A 19,004-nucleotide genomic window follows, 5' to 3' on the forward strand; every position below is an offset into this window, starting at 1 on the left:
AAGATTTTAACTATAATTATTAAAGCTACTATACTAATAAAGATAATTATAAGCTATATATAGTCCAGTTATATTAAGAAAATAAAGAAACTAAAGTACTAGATATAATAAATAAAATAATAGACTAAATCCAGTTATAATATAGACTATAAAGTCTATAGTAGAGTCTATAATATACTTTATTAATAAACTATTGAGTAGAAGCACTAGCTTTACTAAGAGAAAATAGAAGATAAGAAATATTCTATTAAGAGATTTTAGAAACTAGTCTAATAGATCTATATATAAAAGAATCTATATCTAATATTTATATTTATACTATAAGTACTAACCAGTAAACTAATTAAGAAACTAAAGACTAAAGCTAAATTATTTTAGTAGATTCTATTTCTAGTAGTTAGTACTATAGATCTTATTAATATTAAAGACTTTAAATATTCTAAGTCTTATAAAGTACTCTAGATAACTTAGAAAAAGATCTATTAAGCTATTTAATAAATTATATCTAGAAAGATCTCTAGCTCTAATAAATTATTTAATCTAGTTCTTTAGTAAGCTCTTCCTCTTATTAAAGAATACCTAAGTAAGATCTTTTATATATATCTAGATATAGAGTACTACTCTTAGTACTTCTACTACTCTACTACTATTATTATCTATAAGCTGGATAAGAATAACTATACTATATCTAAGAACTACTATTTAATTATACTACTTAATATTATAGGCAAGGCCCTAGAGACTATTATTACTTTCTAAATAAATTATATAATAGAAGTCCTAAGCTTACTCCTAGAGTACTATATTAATAAATACTAGAAATAATTCTATAACTATATCTTATATCTTATTCTTAAATAGATCTATACTATATAATAGTCTAACTATTTAATAGCTAGTCTACTTATGGTAGATACTTAAGATACTTATAATAATATTATCTATTAATATCTTATCTATAATCTATAGAAATACTATATACTAATTAAAATTATTAACTAGACTACTTTCTTTTTTACTAACTAGTAAACTACTATTATTATATAGAAGAGAATTATAGAAAAAAAGAAAGTAGCTATAGATATTATCTAGAATTTATTAATCTTATCTATTCTCTATTTATTTTATAATACTAATTAACTTAAACTACTCTTTATAGACAGCTATACTCTGATTATTAGCTGTATAGATAATATCTATATACTAATATAGAGAAATATAGTTCTTAAGAACTATATCTATCTATAAGATCTCTACTAATATACTAAGAGCTAGTAATATCAATATATCTTAGTATTCTTATCTTTAAATTATAGCTTAATTAATATAGTAAGAGATCTTCTATATATAGAAATATTCTCTATTACATAATTAAATAAGTCCTTAACTATTATAGATATAATAGTTAAACTAATATAAAGTCTTTGATATCTTAGGGTCTTCTTAGACCTAGAACTGGCAGAAATCATCTACCTTGTACAGCTAGAAGTTAAAGCTATCTAGTTTACTATAGTACTTTTCTTAATTATAGACTCTATCTAGAGTATATCTACTACTAATCTCTACTATATATATACTACTATTATACTTCTACAGCTGCTCTTTAGATACTCTACCTAATTTATCTAGAGTATCTAGGGGTTTTAGAAGATAACTACTAATATTATTAAGTACTTTAAAAGTATTTAATATAAGATTTTATACTAAATAGCTAGAATCTTCTATATTACTACTTAAACTACTCTTAAAGTCTATCTTAATATACTACTACTATAGATTCTTATAAAATATACTACTAAGAATATTTATCTCTAGATTATAAAATTACTATTCTACTATAGAGTCTTACTATCTGCTAAATATACTCTAGAAAGTGCTGTCTTAGTAGTCTAGAAATTAATCTAGCTATATTACTACTTACCCGACTAGAATATTAACTAGCTAAAGATCTTAAGCTTGATCTAGATATACTAATATCTATAGAGACTATTAAACTAGTAGTAGTTCTCCTATAGTAGAAGTCTCTATCTATAGATATTACTAATTCTAGAGAAAAAGCTATCTAGAGATATACTCTTCTATCTATTATTTTCTCTATATATACTAATAGTAGCGGCTACTCTAGTAGTATCAGAGCTACTATAGTAATTTATGATAAGAATCATATCTAACTAGTTAGTTATAATAATATATACATAGTATATACTACTAAGTTTACTAGTATTAAACTAGCTCTAATTCTTACTAAGAAGTTAGAATACTTTATCTATAAAAAAACTATTCTCTAGATAAGATTAACTATAGCTACTTTAAAGTCTAAATTAGTAATTATTCTTACTAATAATTAAGCTGTTATTTATATTTATATAGAATTAAGATATTAATTAGACTAGAAAATTATTAAAAGAATTATTAATCAGCTAGACTATATATAGACTATTAGTTAGTAGATACACTTCTAGTAGCTTCTAGACTAGGAGAATATATTAGATAATAAACTTACTAACTAATATACTAAGATTACTACCTCTTAGACTGTAGATTAACTAGTTAATACTCTGCTAATCTCTACTATATATTAGTATCTGTAGGAGTTAGTTAACTAGTAATAGAAGACTAACTAGACTAGTAATTTATATAGCTATTATATCTACTATATTCTTATTAATACAGTAGAGAATAAGAAGACTCTTAGTCTATATACTAGTCTCTACCAGGCCTGATTCTTAGTACTGATTTAGATATTAATAAGTTTACTCTAGATACTTATCTAGATACTATCAGAACCACTAAATTAATTATATGCTCCTATGGATGGGGGCTCTAATTAGTTAAATATATCTTTATTAAATATCTGAGGTATACCTCCCTCTAGTAGAGTATTCTCTGGGCTAAGAGAAAGCTTACTAACTTCTAATATATCTTTAGTAAGAAGTTAATATAGTAAGTAATCTGCTTTATATTATATACTCAGCTGCTGGGCTAGTTTTATAGTCTAACTAATACTATTCTAAATACTATAATTACTAATTAGTCTAGCTTTCTTCGGCTAGCTAGCTTTTATTTATTATATCAAGACTATGAGATCTAGAGGTCTTCGGGCTAACCAGTGAAGGAATACTGAGAATAGATCTGGGTACTGAACTATATAGTAAACTAGTAATTATAGTAGCCACTGGTAAGAGGAAGAATCCCGCAAGGTAGATATAGAGGTAAAGTATGTCCAGTGGCTACTACTATATGAAAAGGAAATCTACGTGGGACTGTGGAAGACTACATGAGAGTTGAAATTTCAAAGGAAAAGAGAAGCCCAATGTTATTATTATAATGAAGGAATCCTTATTACTAAACTATATTACTCTTATGGAACTGAAGTAATATCTTAGTTTTACTAGTTATTTTAGATATTAAATATATTAATATATATAGAAGATAGTTCTTTTCTAGATATATAAAATTATATTATTAAGAGAAATTTAATCAAACAGGATTCTGAAAAGAACTAAATAGTATATATATTACTAGATCTAATAAAAGAAATAAAAGAAGGGCTTAAGTTTTTTAATATCTTATAATATAATTCAATAAATTCTTAGATACTAGTCTACTTTAATTCTAATAAATAGTTAATTATTAATCCAGATATATTAAAGAGAGAATATAGAATTATAATATATTATATTTCTAAATACTTTATTTCTAAATCTAGTAATTCTAAGAAATAGAAGTCTATCTCTTTTTTATATATAAAGATATAGCCTATTCTCTTTACATCTTATCTTCTTTACTCTACTTAAACTTACTATTAATCTACTAAAGTAGAAGTTACTTATCTTATCTATCTATCTTTAAACTTTAAATAATTATAAAAAGTATAAATATAAATAAATCTCTAATTATTTTTACTAACTATATATCTACTCTTAATCTTTACATTTAAGACTCTATATATAATATAGTTAATATTAATAAGCTTAATAGATATCTTATTTATATATTATAGTTTATCTAGTAAAATTATATCTATATATATTATTATTCTAGTATTATAAATATTATTATAGATATACTTTTTAGACTATCTTCTATTAATAGTAAATCTTAGCTATATAATATAAACTTAGATAAATATTCTATTTAAATAAACTTTGGAATAATTATTATATTCCTCTATCTATCTAATAAATTTAAGAAATATATTAGAGATAGTAAGATATTTAATTCTTAAATAACTCAAATCCTAAATATTTATATAGTATTATTAAGTCTAAGAATTCTATTATTTTATCTTATATTAAAGATAATAAATTATTCTATGTATTTCAGTATATCTTCTATAAGATAAGTAATAGAGTAACTATTATTATGGAGAATCTATAGCTCTATATTTTCTATTTATTTTTTCATAATATTTTTATTATAGTCTATAATAATTAGTACTATATTAGATTTAATAAATATCTTAATACTCTTAAGAATCTTATATTTTATTACGAATATTAATTATTCTATTAGTATCTTACTAACTAATATATCTTTTATATAAGATCTATCAGTATAAACAATATAATAAATTATAATTTATAATATCTCTATATATTTTCTTCTATAGTATTATATTTAACTTTATTACTAATCTTTTTCTTATATATAGATATAACTAACAACTTATTCTAGAAGATAAGTTTACTAAAAGAGTAGAATATATCTCTAGTAATATAAAGTAGAAAATTCTCAACTAGAATAAAAATATTATTATACATCTTTAGGTATATAATTAGAGAATTCAATTTATCTTAATTAGTAATTATAACTATTAACTTATAACTAATCTATTTTATAGTTTATACTCTAGTTTGTTATTATAGTAGTACTATAGTACCATATACTATTCTTAAATTAATAAAATTACTAAATATATTATTTTGATATTTAAGTTTATACTTTAATATATTATAATTAAAAATCTATGATAGTTATTGTAGTTTTCTTTTCTTATTATATCTTTTAATAATTCTATGGATTATTCTATTAGTTTAATATCTTATTATAATATATATAATATTACTCTCTATATATTATAATACTTACTTAAGATACTTAGTTAGTTATACTAATAGGAGAAGTAGAAGTTTATATGTCTTTATCTTAATGTAAAAAATACTATTTAATATACTACTATATATGAATATAGAACTATTATAACTATATATATATATATATATCTAGGTCTTTTAATATTAGTAATAAAATATATCTTTATCTTTATAAAGAATAGAATATCTCTACTATCTTAGTAAAAGATATTCTAAAAAAAACTAGAATATTAGTACTTTAGTTCTTCATATATTCTTAAAAATATTAATCATTTATTCTATTGTCTTAAACTACTAAATATTTATTATATATATTCTAATATATCTATTATATAGTTCAAATCAGCTTTTAAGAATAAAGATACTAAAAATAAAGATAATCTATTTCTTAATTTCTTTAATTAATAGTTCTAAGAATCTTCTATAGTTGACAAAGTAGCTACTAAGTAAAAAGTTAAATAAATTCGTAATAAATATATATAACTATATAGTTAAGAATCTATATATATAGAGTATCTTCTCTACTAGCTCAGATATAGTCTAGAGTATGATCAGTAGATATATAAATATAATCTTAATTCTTCTAAGCTTATTTATAACTATAAAGAATAAGTTGATTAATATATCTATTCTTTATCTTTTAATATAGCTATCTTTTATATCTAGATCTTCTAGTTTTTATTTACTTTAAATGAAATTTTTACTTGATTAAGGTTATATTTATATATTCCTATTTATATATACTCTAAAAGCTTTATATATATAGATATTGAGGATGACATATCTTTCCTTGCCTAGGGTAATCATGGTTGTTACTCACTCTGCCTGCCTCTGAGTAATACTAGCTATTTATAGTGGTATGATAGAATAACCTAACTATTAGGAGTAAGATCATTGGGATAATATACTATAGTGGTTATGGGAGTTGTAAGATTATTAATAGTAAATCTATATCTTTCTAATATCTATTAGATACTGATTTCTTTATAGAAGACTACTAATCTCTTAAGAATTAGTCTATAAATATAGACTATCTTTATTATTACGAGATAAATCTATGGTATTTAGTAGTTAATTTCTTATCTAATTAATATATCTTCTATTCTAATAAGTAGATTCTATTATATTCTAATTCTTTCTTTTTAACTATCTAAGGAAGATATTACTATATTAAGATAATAAAGAACTAGAAATAATTAATAACTAAATAAATATAGATTTATTATCAAATACTATTTCTACTATCAAAGAGATTTAATAATTTAAAAACTATATTTACTAATTAGAGTTGACTAATTATTTATAAGAAAAAATAATCTATTTCTAAGAAAATTAAGAAAATTATTTATCTAGTAAAATCTTATTAAGATACTACTAATTATTCTCTAAATTAAATAAAGATAAGAGAAAAATCAAGTTTATGAATATTTTTTATTTTATATTAGATTTTAATCTTTAGAAATATTAGAAATAGATTATGAATTTACAATATATTTTAAAGAGCTTCTAGAAAATACTTATTAAAGAAATATAAGATTATTACTACTATTCATTATATAAACTTAGTATATAAATAGAGATAGTACTAATTTATTATTAATAAGACTTTAAAAGAAAAATAATTTTCTAAAAAACTATAATCTTAATTTAAGAACTAGACTTTTATCTTAATTAAAATATTATAATACTTTAGTCTAATATAATAGTTTAACTTAAATAACTATACTAGTAATATAGTTAGAATCTAGAAGAATTCTATATCTATTTTAATCTTTTAGAATAGTACTTTCTTTATTAAGCGAAAAGAAAGAAAACTCTATTATACTTTACTAAACTTCTTCTAGAACTAAATCACTAAATTTAGAAGTATATTTTCTATTTATCTAAAGAATAAGATAGAATAGTAGCTATTATTACTTATTATTATAAACTCTAAAATAACAGAAGGAAGTATAAATAAAATAATAATTAATTCAATAACTATTAGCTTTAGAAATAGTTTTAAGATTCTAATAATAAATTAGTTAAGAATAATATTCTAAATTATACAAAAAAGTGTATTAAAAAGAATAAGAGTTAATTATATTATTTTATTTGTAAAAGTATTTGGTATTTCATAAATTACTACGAAAGATAAGAGAATTAGATCCACTAAAGTCTATTTATTCTTTTTAAAATCAAAGGGAAAAGCAGAGAAGTTAAAATAGTCTTTATAATTTTAACTTCTTTATTTATAATAGAAACTATGTATTACTTTTGTATTTTTTATTTATATCTAAAATAATCTTAAAATCTTTATAGATCTTAATAGCTATATTAAAATGAATATTATTAATTACTAGTTTACCAAAATATATTATCTCTAATATACTCTAGTTACTACTTGTAGAATTAAAATTGCTAATTAAACTATAACCTCTATAATATATAGAAGATCTCTGTTACTACTAATAATTTATAAGAGAATATCTATACTTTAAAATAGTTTTATATAGAAATTAATAGAGATTCTTAATTTAAAAAAAGTTAGTTTCTATTATTGATAACTATACTTTAGAATTTATATATTAACTTATTATATTTTAATTATTAATAGTAGTTTAATATATAATCTATCTTACTTCTTTCTATTATCTAGTTTACTATAGTAATCTAGGATTAGGCTATAATATATACTATTATTTAAGTTTTTTAAAAATATCGAATTATCTAAGAATAAACCTTAAAATCTATTTTTAAATTCTAATCTAATATTAATTAGATTTTAAGAACTCTAAAATATCTTCTCTATAAACTCTTTCTAGTAACTACTATTCTATAATTCTATAGATTATACTATTAATCTTAAGACTAGTAAGATATCCTTATATAATCTAATATATCTTTTATCTAGATGTAAGCTTAGGATTTTATATATTATATTAATAAGAATCTTAAATTAAAGTATATTTAATCGTCTAAGAATTCTACTAGAATTTTTATCTTATTAATTTTCAAAAAGAATAGTAGTCTATCTTTATATAGATTATAGAAATAAAAAATTACTATTCTTTACTTTTTATTTTAGGGATTCTAAATAGAATTTCTAAAAGTAAATAGTTTTCTAAAATTAATATTAAAGATATCTACTACTAAATCTAAATTAAAGAGAAAGATAAATAGAAGATAGTATTTTATATAAAATATAACTATTTCGAATATATAGTTATACTATTTAGATTAAGTAATATTCTATTAGTCTTCTAAAACTATATATATACTATACTTTATATAGTTTTTAGTAACTTTTATATAATATCTCTAAATAATATTCTTATCTTTCCATTAGAAAGAGATTTTTATATAAGATATATTTATTAATTATTTAAAAGACTTTAAAAAGCTTTACTCTATATTATATTTTTAAAATACTTTTTTATTAATTCTATATTAAATTTCTAGAATATATTATTAATAATAAAGATATTTCTATAGACTCTTAGTATATAGATAAGATTATTTTATAGCTAATATCTAAAAGTTACTATAATATTTAAGTCTTCTTAGAATTCTAAAATTTTTATTCAAAATTTATTTAAAACTATTGTTATATTATATTATTTCTTATCTTCTTACTTTATAAAATAGTTAATAGATACAATTTAGAATAAATTTATTCAAATATATACAAAAAGATTATTTTCTATTATCTAATTACTAGCTTGTAATAAGTATCTCTTTTAATATATTCTAATTCTATAAAATTCTAATATTCAGAAATTAATACTTTTCAAAAAAAGATAAGTAGAATTCTATTTTAATCTAATGATTATAAGAATATATTTTATTTGACTACTTCTTAATGATATAAGTTCTCTAATACTAAACTAAACTATAGTATTCTAGATTATTTACTTATTTGAATAATGATAATAACATCTTAAAGATACTTCTTAGACTATTAAAGTCTTATTTAACTATTCTGACCCATAATTATTTATATACTCAACTAAAATTAATAGATTATAAGTCTAATAACTTATATTTCTAATTTATTTTATTATTAAATATAGAATAAAAGAGTTGAGCTAGTAAATAGATCTTCTAGAATATTTATAAAGATTTAAATTAAATCTACTTTATAAGAAAAACTTTTAATTTTAATTCAAGAATATCTTATAGGTATATTATCTTTAATAATAAGATATTTAGTTAAAGAAAAATTCTAGTGTAAATTTTAAGATATATAAAACTATTCTAAATTTAATATCTATATATCATGAAGCCTAAAGAATTATAATACTTAAGCTAATATAAAGATAGTTAACTAGACTATTTAAAAGAACATATTTTGAAGGAGATTTATTCTTTAATCTCTAGTAATATATATATATACTATAGAAATTTTATACTTAAATATATATAGTTCGAAACTTTAGAAGATAATCTAATATTTAAAGAATAAAGATCTAGAAATATAAAAATAAAAAGCTACTATTAAATAAATTTAATTCAGCTAAAAGAACTAAAAGATTATCTTCATTTTAAAAATTATTTTTATATATTATTCTTAGAAACTTTATATTAGATATTTATTTATCTATACTATAATAACTCTCTCTCTAGCAGAATACTTTAGAAAAACTTAAATAGAGATATTACTATATAGACAATTCTACTAGAATAGATTATATTATAATATATTAAGACAATACTACCTTAAAGTATTAATTATATAATAAACTTAAATAACTATTGATATTCTCTTATTAATTTAAAGAATTAATAATAGATTTTATTATAGAACTATCTTTAATTATCTAATATAGAAAAATTATTAATACAATACATAGTCAAAAGTCTCGAGACACCCGCCTTCTGCATCAAGATATATCTCTCTTCAAAACTTAACTACTCTACTTATTCTTTCTATTTATAAAAGCCTTTTGGTAGTGAGGTTCTATAGTCTTAGTACTTTATATAATAGTTCTTAGCTTTATGAATAGCTATAATATACTATAGTATTAAAAGCATAGGATTATTTAATACTATTTATAATATATAATTCTAATACTTATATAAAGCTTTATTAAAGATATCTTTATTCTCTTCTTTATTTTTATTAAGCTAGAGACTTAAGTAAATACTTATAAAAAACTCTTTTTAAAAGTATCTAAATATACTCAATTAGATTTAAATCTAGTAAATATAGAGACTAATCTATAATTTAAATCTTATATAATTTAAATTAGTTTTTAACTTTATCTATATAATAAATTAATATATTATCTTATTAAAATATTATTCTAGACTTATATATTATCTATATATTATTTTTTAGAGTCTAAATATAAGAAAATTATATATAATTATTATAAGATATATCTGAATTATAGTTTATAATTATATCCTTTATATAACTACTAATCTATATTCTAGTTTGAATTATCTAATAATATATCTTACTATAGTATTATATATTAACTAATTTATATTTGTAGTTTTTATTAACTATTTAGAATATATACTTAGTATCTTTTAAAGGATCTTATTTAGCTAAATATTTATCTAAAAACATTATATTATTTTAAGTTAATACTTAATCTATCATTTATAAAATTTATACTATACTTTATTATCTTTCTTTTATAAGAGTATTCTCTTTTCAGTATTTTATTTATATACTATATAGAGCTAAAAAATCTATCTAATTATTATAGTTGATATACTGGGCCCGAAGCCCTCTTTCTAGATACCGAGATGTCAAGATATTATAACTATATAAAGTTATTATTCTATTATCTTCTTCAGCTATATCAGATCTTAAATATAGGAAGTAGAATAAGAAAGAAAGAGTTGTTATAAGATAGAGGAAGAAAAGATATTAGTCTTATAGTTAAGATATCTATATCTAACAAGTAGTCTTCTTATTATTTTATAATATTCTTCTTATAATTCACTATATAAGTTTATTAGAATAATATAAGTTATTATTGTTATTATTATTATTATTATCATTATTATTATAGTTATCATGTTTAATAAAGATATTCTTATAATAAGTATCTTTAATAAAGTTACTCTTAGAAATGAGATAAAAGCTAGTAGTATCTCTATTATATCTAGTATAGTTATATTCTTATATTACCAGACAAGTAAGATAATTATATACTTCTTTAAAGATATACCTATATTTTTCTATTATTTATCTAGAATATTCTTAAGAGTATCTTTAAGAAAATTAATAAGTATAAATTCTATAAATATAGTTTAGTAGCTTAAAGTAATCCTATTTTTCTAATTAAGTATAGTAATAGCTACTATAGGATTTAGAATAAGAGTATAATAGTTTTCTACAAAGATAATATTTTATTATCTTTTTAGCTTTAAGTACTAGATTAATAATATTTATATTGGATTAGTTCTAATTAATATAATAGTAAATATAGTTATAATTATAGTTAAATTAAAGTCTAAGTATTAGAGTAATATATCATTTAGATATAAATTTATTTAAGAACTTAAAGTTATTAATTCTATCTTAAATAATATTATTTAAATTCTAATATTTGATATTCTTTCAAATACTATCTTATCTATCTTTTTTATATAAATCTAAAATATTTATTAAAGCTAGAGACTAAGAGTACTATTATCTTTCTCTTTATTATATAAGCTATACTACCAGTCGGCTTTAGTAGACTAAGTCTAATACTAGTCTGTGATAAAGATAAGAGTATCTATTTAGATAGAAGAGTAGATCTATTATCTAATTTTAATACAATAAGTCTAATTCCTATCTTTTATATAGATAAATTAGATAGTATTTCTAGTATAGAAGTATAAAGTATTTAAGTAATTATTTTAAAAAGCTTCTAAATACTAGTTTTGACTATTTCTTTAATCTAGATAAGGAGAGATATTACTAGAATCTACGATATCTTAGATACTTTATTAGAATAGAAAATATAATTAATGAGTAATTTTAGAACTAATAAGATAGAATTATCTTAACTATCTAAATCTATATCTAATCTAGAACTGAGTAATTAATTATCTTTATTCTAAGAAATATAGATACTTAGTATTCTAATTAATAATTTTAGAAGAATCTAATTAAATAGTAGTAAAAGAATAGCTTGTTTATTATTTCTATTATAAATATAAAGTATTATGAAATGATTATTATAATAATATTATATATTACTTTTATTTTAACTTATTTAGTTTAGCTTAGTTTAATTAAAATAATCAATAGTATTATAACTTATTATAATAATAAGTATTTATATCTTAGTAGTAATTCTATCGACATTCTTAGACTAAGTAAAATAATATTCTATTTATATATTATTTTTTAATAAGTTATTAGTCTTTATTTTTTATTATTCTGCTAAAAGCTAAGACTACTTCAAGTAAGTAGTATTTCTTTAAAGAATATATTCCTCTTATATAATAAGATAAGAGTATATAGATATAGATTAAGATAGTTTTACTAATTAGAACTCTATTTATATAAAGTAGATTTTTATAAGTTAATATTAATTGATTGATTGATTGATTCATACACGCATATGTCAGCCCTATAGGCCGAGTGGCGGCAGGTCCCTGTCCTGCGGCCGGGCTGGCCGTAGGGGTGTCAAAATTATATACAAACAGAATATTCAGCCAGTTGGCCAGTTAGCCAGTCCAGTTGGCCAGTTAGCTTCTTTGAAATTTCAACTCTCACGTAGTCTTTATAGTCCCACGTAGATTTCTTCTCTATATAGCAAGCTCGTGGTGTTGGTAGCCACCAGGCATACTTACCTTTATATCTATCTTATAGGGGTCCTTTCTTCTACCAGCAACTACTACAGTTACCAGTTTACTACTTGATTTAGTATCTAGGTCTTTTCTTAGTATTTCTTTATTAGTTAGTCCAAAGGCCCCCGATCTTATAGTCTTAATATAATAAATAAAAGTTAGCTAGTTAAAGAAATTAGACTTACTAGTAGATCTCTTATTATCTTAGTCTATTAATTAAGATAGTCAAGGAAGACAAATTAGTAACTATAGTATTTAGAATAGTATTAGTTAAACTATAAAACTAGCCTAGTAACTAAATATATAGTATAAAGTAGATTACTTACTATATTAACTTCTTATTAAAGATATATTAGAAGTTAGTAAGCTTTCTCTTAGCCTAGAGAATATTCTACTAGAGAGAGTTATATCTTAGATACTTAATAAAAATATATTTAACTAATTAAGACTTCTATTTATAGAAGTATATAGTTAATTTAGCAGCTCTAATAGTATCTAGATAAGTACCCAGGACAATCTTACTAGTTAATATCTAAATTAGTACTAAGAATCAGACCTAATAGAGACTAGTATATAAGCTAAGAGTCTTCTTACCCTTTACTATATTAGTAAGAATATAGTAGATATAGTAGCTGTATAGATTATTAGTCTAGTTAGTCTTCTATTACTAATTAATTAACTTCTATAGATACTAGTATACAGTAGAAATCAGTAGAGTATTAACTAGTTAGTCTATAGTCTAAGAGATAGTAGTCTTAGTATATTAGTTAGTAAGTTTATTACTTAGTATATTCTTATAGTCTAGAAGCTATTAGAGGTATATCTACTAATTAATAGTTTATATATAATCTAACTAGTTAATACTTCTTTTAATAATTTTCTAGTCTAATTAGTATCTTAACTTTATATAGATATAAATAATAGCTTAATTATTAGTAAAAATAACTACTAATTTAGACTTTAGAGTAGCTATAATTAATTTTATTTAGAAAATAGCTTTTCTATAGATAAAATATTCTAACTCTTTCTTAATAAGAATTAGAACTAGTTTAATACTAGTAAGTTTAGTAGTATATACTATATATATATTATTATAGCTGACTAATTAGATATATTTCTTATTATAAATTACTATAATAACTCTAATATTACTAGAGTAGCTACTACTATTAGTATATATAGAAAGAATAATAAAAGATAGAAGAGTATATCTCTAAATAGTCTCTTCTCTAGAATTAGTAATATCTATAGATAGAGACTTCTATTACAGGAGAACTATTACTAGTTTAATAGTCTCTATAGATATTAGTATATCTAGATTAAGCTTAAGATCTTTAGCTAGTTAGTATTTTAGCTAATTAAGTAGTAATATAACTAAATTAGTTTCTAGACTATTAAGATAGTACTTTCTAGAATATATTTAGTAAATAAATAATAAGATTCTATAGTAGAATAGTAATACTATAATCTAGAGATAGATATTCTTGATAGTATATTTTATAAAAATCTATAATAGTAGTATATTAAGATAGACTTTAAGAATAGTCTAAATAATAATATAGAAGACTCTAACTACTTAGTATAGAATCTTATACTAGATACTCTTAAAGTATAATATTAATAGCTATTCTCTAGAATTCTTAGATACTCTAAATAAACTAGATAGAGTATCTAAAGAGTAGCTATAGAAGTATTATAGTAGTATATATATAGTAAAGATTAGTAGTAGATATATTCTGGATAGAGTTTATTATTAAGAAAAGTACTATAGTAAATTAAGTAGCTTTAACTTCTAACTATATAAGATAGATAGTTCCTACTAATTTTAGATCTAAGAAGATTCTAAGATAAAGAAGATTCTATATTAATTTAACTATTATATTTATAATAGTTAAGAGCTTATTTAATTATATAATAAAGAGTATTTCTATATATAAAAGACTTCTTATTATATTAATTAAGTTATACTTTAAAGATAAGAATACAAAGATATATTAATATTACTAGTTCTTAAGAATTATATCTCTCTATATTAGTATATATATATTATTTATATAGCTAATAATTAGAATATAATTATCTATAAAGAATAGTTTAAGTAGATTAGTATTATAAAATAGATGAAGAATAGATAAGAGTAGTAAATACTAGATAATACCTATAATTATTTTTCTCTTTTCTATAATTCTCTTCTATATAATAATAGTAGTTTATCTGTTAGTAAGAAAAAAGATAGTCTAGTTAATAATTTTAGTTAGTATATAGTATTTTCTTATATTATAAATAAGATATTAGTAGATAATATTATTATAGATATCTTAAGTATCTACTATAAGTAGACTAGCTACTAGATAGCTAGACTACTATATAATATAAATCTATTTAAGAATAAGATATAAGATATAATTATAGAATTATTTCTAGTATTTATTAATATAATATTCTAGAAGTAGATTTAGTACCTCTACTATATAGCTTATTTAGAATATAATAATAGTCTCTAGAATCTTACCTATAGTATTAAGTAGTATAATTAAGTAGTATTTCTTAGATATAATATAGTTATTCTTATCTAGCTTATAGATAATAATAGTAGTAGAGTAGTAGAAGTACTAAGAGTAGTAGTCTATATTAAAATATATATTAAAGATCTTATTTAGATATTCTTTAATAAGAGAAAGAACTTACTAAAGAACTAAATTAGATAATTTATTAGAGCTAGAAGTCTTTCTAGATATAGCTTATTAAATAGCTTAATAGATTTCTTCTAGAATTACCTAGGATACTTTATAAGACTTAGAGTATTTGAAGTCATTAATATTAGTTAGATCTATAATATTAGCTACTAGAAATAGAGTCTAGTAAAATAGCTTAGCTTTAGTCTCTAGTTTCTTAATTAGTTTACTAATTAGTGCTTATAGTATAGATATAAATATTAGCTATAGATCTCTTTCTATATAGACTTATTAGATAAACTTCTAAAATCTCTTAGTAAAGTATTTCTTATCTTCTATTCTCTTTTAGTAAAGCTAATACTTCTACTTAGTAGTCTATTAGTAAAGTATATCATAGACTTTACTATAAGCTTTATAGTCTATACTATAACTAGATTTAATTTACTATTTTACTTATTATATCTAGTACTTTAGTTTATTTTCTTAGTATAGCTAGACTATATATAATTTATAATTATCTTTATTAATATAGTAGCTTTAGTAGCTATAGTTAGAATCTTAATAAGATTCTTTACTATAGTATTAATAGTAATTAATCTAACTAATTAGTATATAAGTAGTTATAGCTATAGATTATTAGCTAAGACTTTCTAATAAGCTTACTAGTTAGTATTTAACCAGTCCCAGTACTTTACTACAGAGATAGATGCAGGGCTAAAATTAAGTACTATATAGATTAGTATATAATTAATACCCAGCCACCAGGTCTTCTATAGAGAATAGTAGCTGAGAGATTCACCAAGCCACTATATAGTCTATATAAGATTAATTATAATATAAGTATTATTCTTTTTATATATAACTACTTTTTTAGATAGAAGTAGTCTTAGATTCTTATTAGTAGTAATATCAAGTAGCTGAATAGCTATCTTATTAGTATAGTTATATTCTAATAGATTTTAAAACTAATAATATAGATTAAAATTACTAAGAACTATATATTTACTTAGCTTCTATAATATTATAGATAGTAGTTCTAGAACTAGATTCTTCTTCTCTTTATAAAGATTCTTATCTTTAGATCTAGATATAAACTTAGACTTATTAATTTTATAATAGTTACTATTCTTACTAGACTAGTATAAGTTATAAATATAGATATATTTAGTATCTAGTATCTATAGTATAAGAGTATAGAGAAACTAGAAGTAGTATTAGATTATCTATATTATTAGATTAATATATCTATTTATAAAGAAGTAGATATATAGTATAAGATCTATACTAGATATTAATCTTATAGCTAGATAGAAATAGTCTCTTAGAGTCTAGAAGTATATAGTTAGCTAATTACTATAATAGTTTACTTAGAATTATTAAATAGTAATAAGCTTTATATTCTATATCCTCTTCTTACTAAGAAGATATATTATAATATTATTAGATTTCTAATAGTTTATCTAGATAGTTTTAAGCTACTTATAGTATTTATATATTACTAGTAGTCTTAGTTAAACTAGTAGTATTAAGAGTAAGAATACTAAGCTTATTATTACTACTCTTATCTAGGATAGTAAATTAATTATAGTATTAGCTATAGTAGTAATTTATAGATTTTATAGTATCTAGAATATTCTTAAGACTATATATTAAAACTACTATAGGCTTTGCTATAGTCTATATTATAGTATTATTTATAGAGAGGCTTTAGCTATAGATATTAATCTCTATAACTTTCTAGTTTAGGGCCTTACTGCCCATCCGCCAAGCACACCCTGGGAAACGTCGCCCCGGCGGCCCGGAAACCGACCCAGCCATGTCGCCACTCAACCGGCTGGAACGCCGACTGGCCAAAGACCTCGAGCTTGACCCGGATATACTAATACCCGTGGAGACTATCGAACCGGTAGTGGTTCCCCCGTGGTGGGAGCCCCTACCTATGGATATTGCTGATTCTAGGGAGGAGGCTATCTGGAGATATGCCCTCCTGTCTTCTACTACCCTCCCCGCGTACACTAACAGTAGCGGCCACTCAGGTGGTATTGGAGCTACTGTAGTGATCCGCAATAAGAATCACATCCGGCCAGTTGGCTGTGATATTATATACATGGTGTATGCCGCCAAGCTTACTGGCATCGAACTAGCCCTGACCCTCGCAGAGGGGGAGCTAGAATACTCTATTTATAGGAAAGCTGTCCCTCTAGTAAGATCGACCGCGGCTATCCTAAAGCCGAAGTCGGTAGTTATTCTTACTGATAACTAAGCTACTATCCACGCCTGTATAGAGCCAAGGCGCTAATCAGACCAGGAAATTATTAAAAGGATTATTAACTGGCTGGATTGTATATAGGCCACCAGTTAGTAGATACGCCTCCAGTAGCTTCTGGGCTATAAAGGTATACTAGGCAATAAACTTATCAACTAATAAGCCAAGGTTGCTGCCTCTTAGGTAGTAGACTAACTAGTTAATATTCTGCTGATTTCTACTATATACTAGTGGCTATGGGAGTTAGCCAACTAGTAATAAAAGACTAACTGAGCTGGTAATCTATATAGTTACTATATCTACTGTATTCTTATTGATGTGGTGGAGGGTAAGAATACTCTTAGCTTATATACTAGTCTCTACCAGGCCTGGTCCTCGGTACTAGTTCAGATATTAACTAATAAGATTACTCTGAGTGCCTACCTGAGTACTATTAGAGCTGCTAAATTAACTATATACTTCTATAGATAAGGGTCTTAATTAGTTAAATATATTCTTATTAAGTATCTAAGGCATAACTTCCTCTAGTAGAGCACCCTCTGGGCTAAGGGAAAGCTTACCAACTTCTAGTATATCTTTAGTAAGAAGTTAGTATAGTAAGTGATCTGCTTTATACTATATATCCAGCTACTAGGCTAGTTCCACAGTCTAACTAATACTATTCTAAATACTATAATTACTGATTTATCTACCCCAGCTGTCTTAATTAATAGGTTAAGATAATAAGAAGCCTACTAGTAAGTCTAATTCCTTCAGCTAGCTAGCTTTTATTTATTATATCAAGACTATAAGATCTGGGGGTCTTTAAGTCAACTAGTAAAGAAATACTAAGAAAGGACCTGGGTACTAAACTATATAGTAAACTGGTGACTATAGTAGTTGCTGGTAGGAGAAAGGACCCCCCGCAAGGTTGATATAGAGGTAAAGTATGCCTGGTGGCTGTCAACACCACTAGTTCACTATATGGGGAAGGAATCTATGTAGGACTATAAAGACTACGTGAGAGTTGAAATTTCGAAGGAAAAGAGAAGCCAACTGGCCAACTGGACTAGTCAACTGGACTGGCCAACTGGACTGGCCAACTGGACTGGCCAACTGGCCAACTGGCTGAATATTCTGTTTGTATATAATTTTAACACCCCTACGGCCAGCCCGGCCGCAGGACAGGGACCTGCCGCCACTCGG

At 22.4% G+C, this 19,004-nt stretch overlaps 1 protein-coding gene across 1 annotated transcript; it reads left to right on the forward strand.

The window, feature by feature from the left end:
• Window positions 1–17,284: 17,284 nt before the first annotated feature.
• BP01DRAFT_400126 (uncharacterized protein) lies at window positions 17,285–18,453 on the forward strand (the record flags this gene model as incomplete). Its single annotated transcript, XM_025578572.1, has 6 exons — window positions 17,285–17,756; window positions 17,904–17,910; window positions 18,110–18,147; window positions 18,287–18,292; window positions 18,390–18,415; window positions 18,447–18,453. The coding sequence occupies exons 1-6, from the start codon at window positions 17,370–17,372 to the stop codon at window positions 18,451–18,453; spliced, it is 471 nt and encodes a 156-aa protein (XP_025430785.1). The 5' UTR covers window positions 17,285–17,369.
• Window positions 18,454–19,004: the final 551 nt, after the last annotated feature.

This window comes from Aspergillus saccharolyticus (genome assembly GCF_003184585.1).
Source record: "Aspergillus saccharolyticus JOP 1030-1 unplaced genomic scaffold BP01scaffold_18, whole genome shotgun sequence".
Lineage (NCBI taxonomy): Eukaryota > Fungi > Ascomycota > Eurotiomycetes > Eurotiales > Aspergillaceae > Aspergillus > Aspergillus saccharolyticus.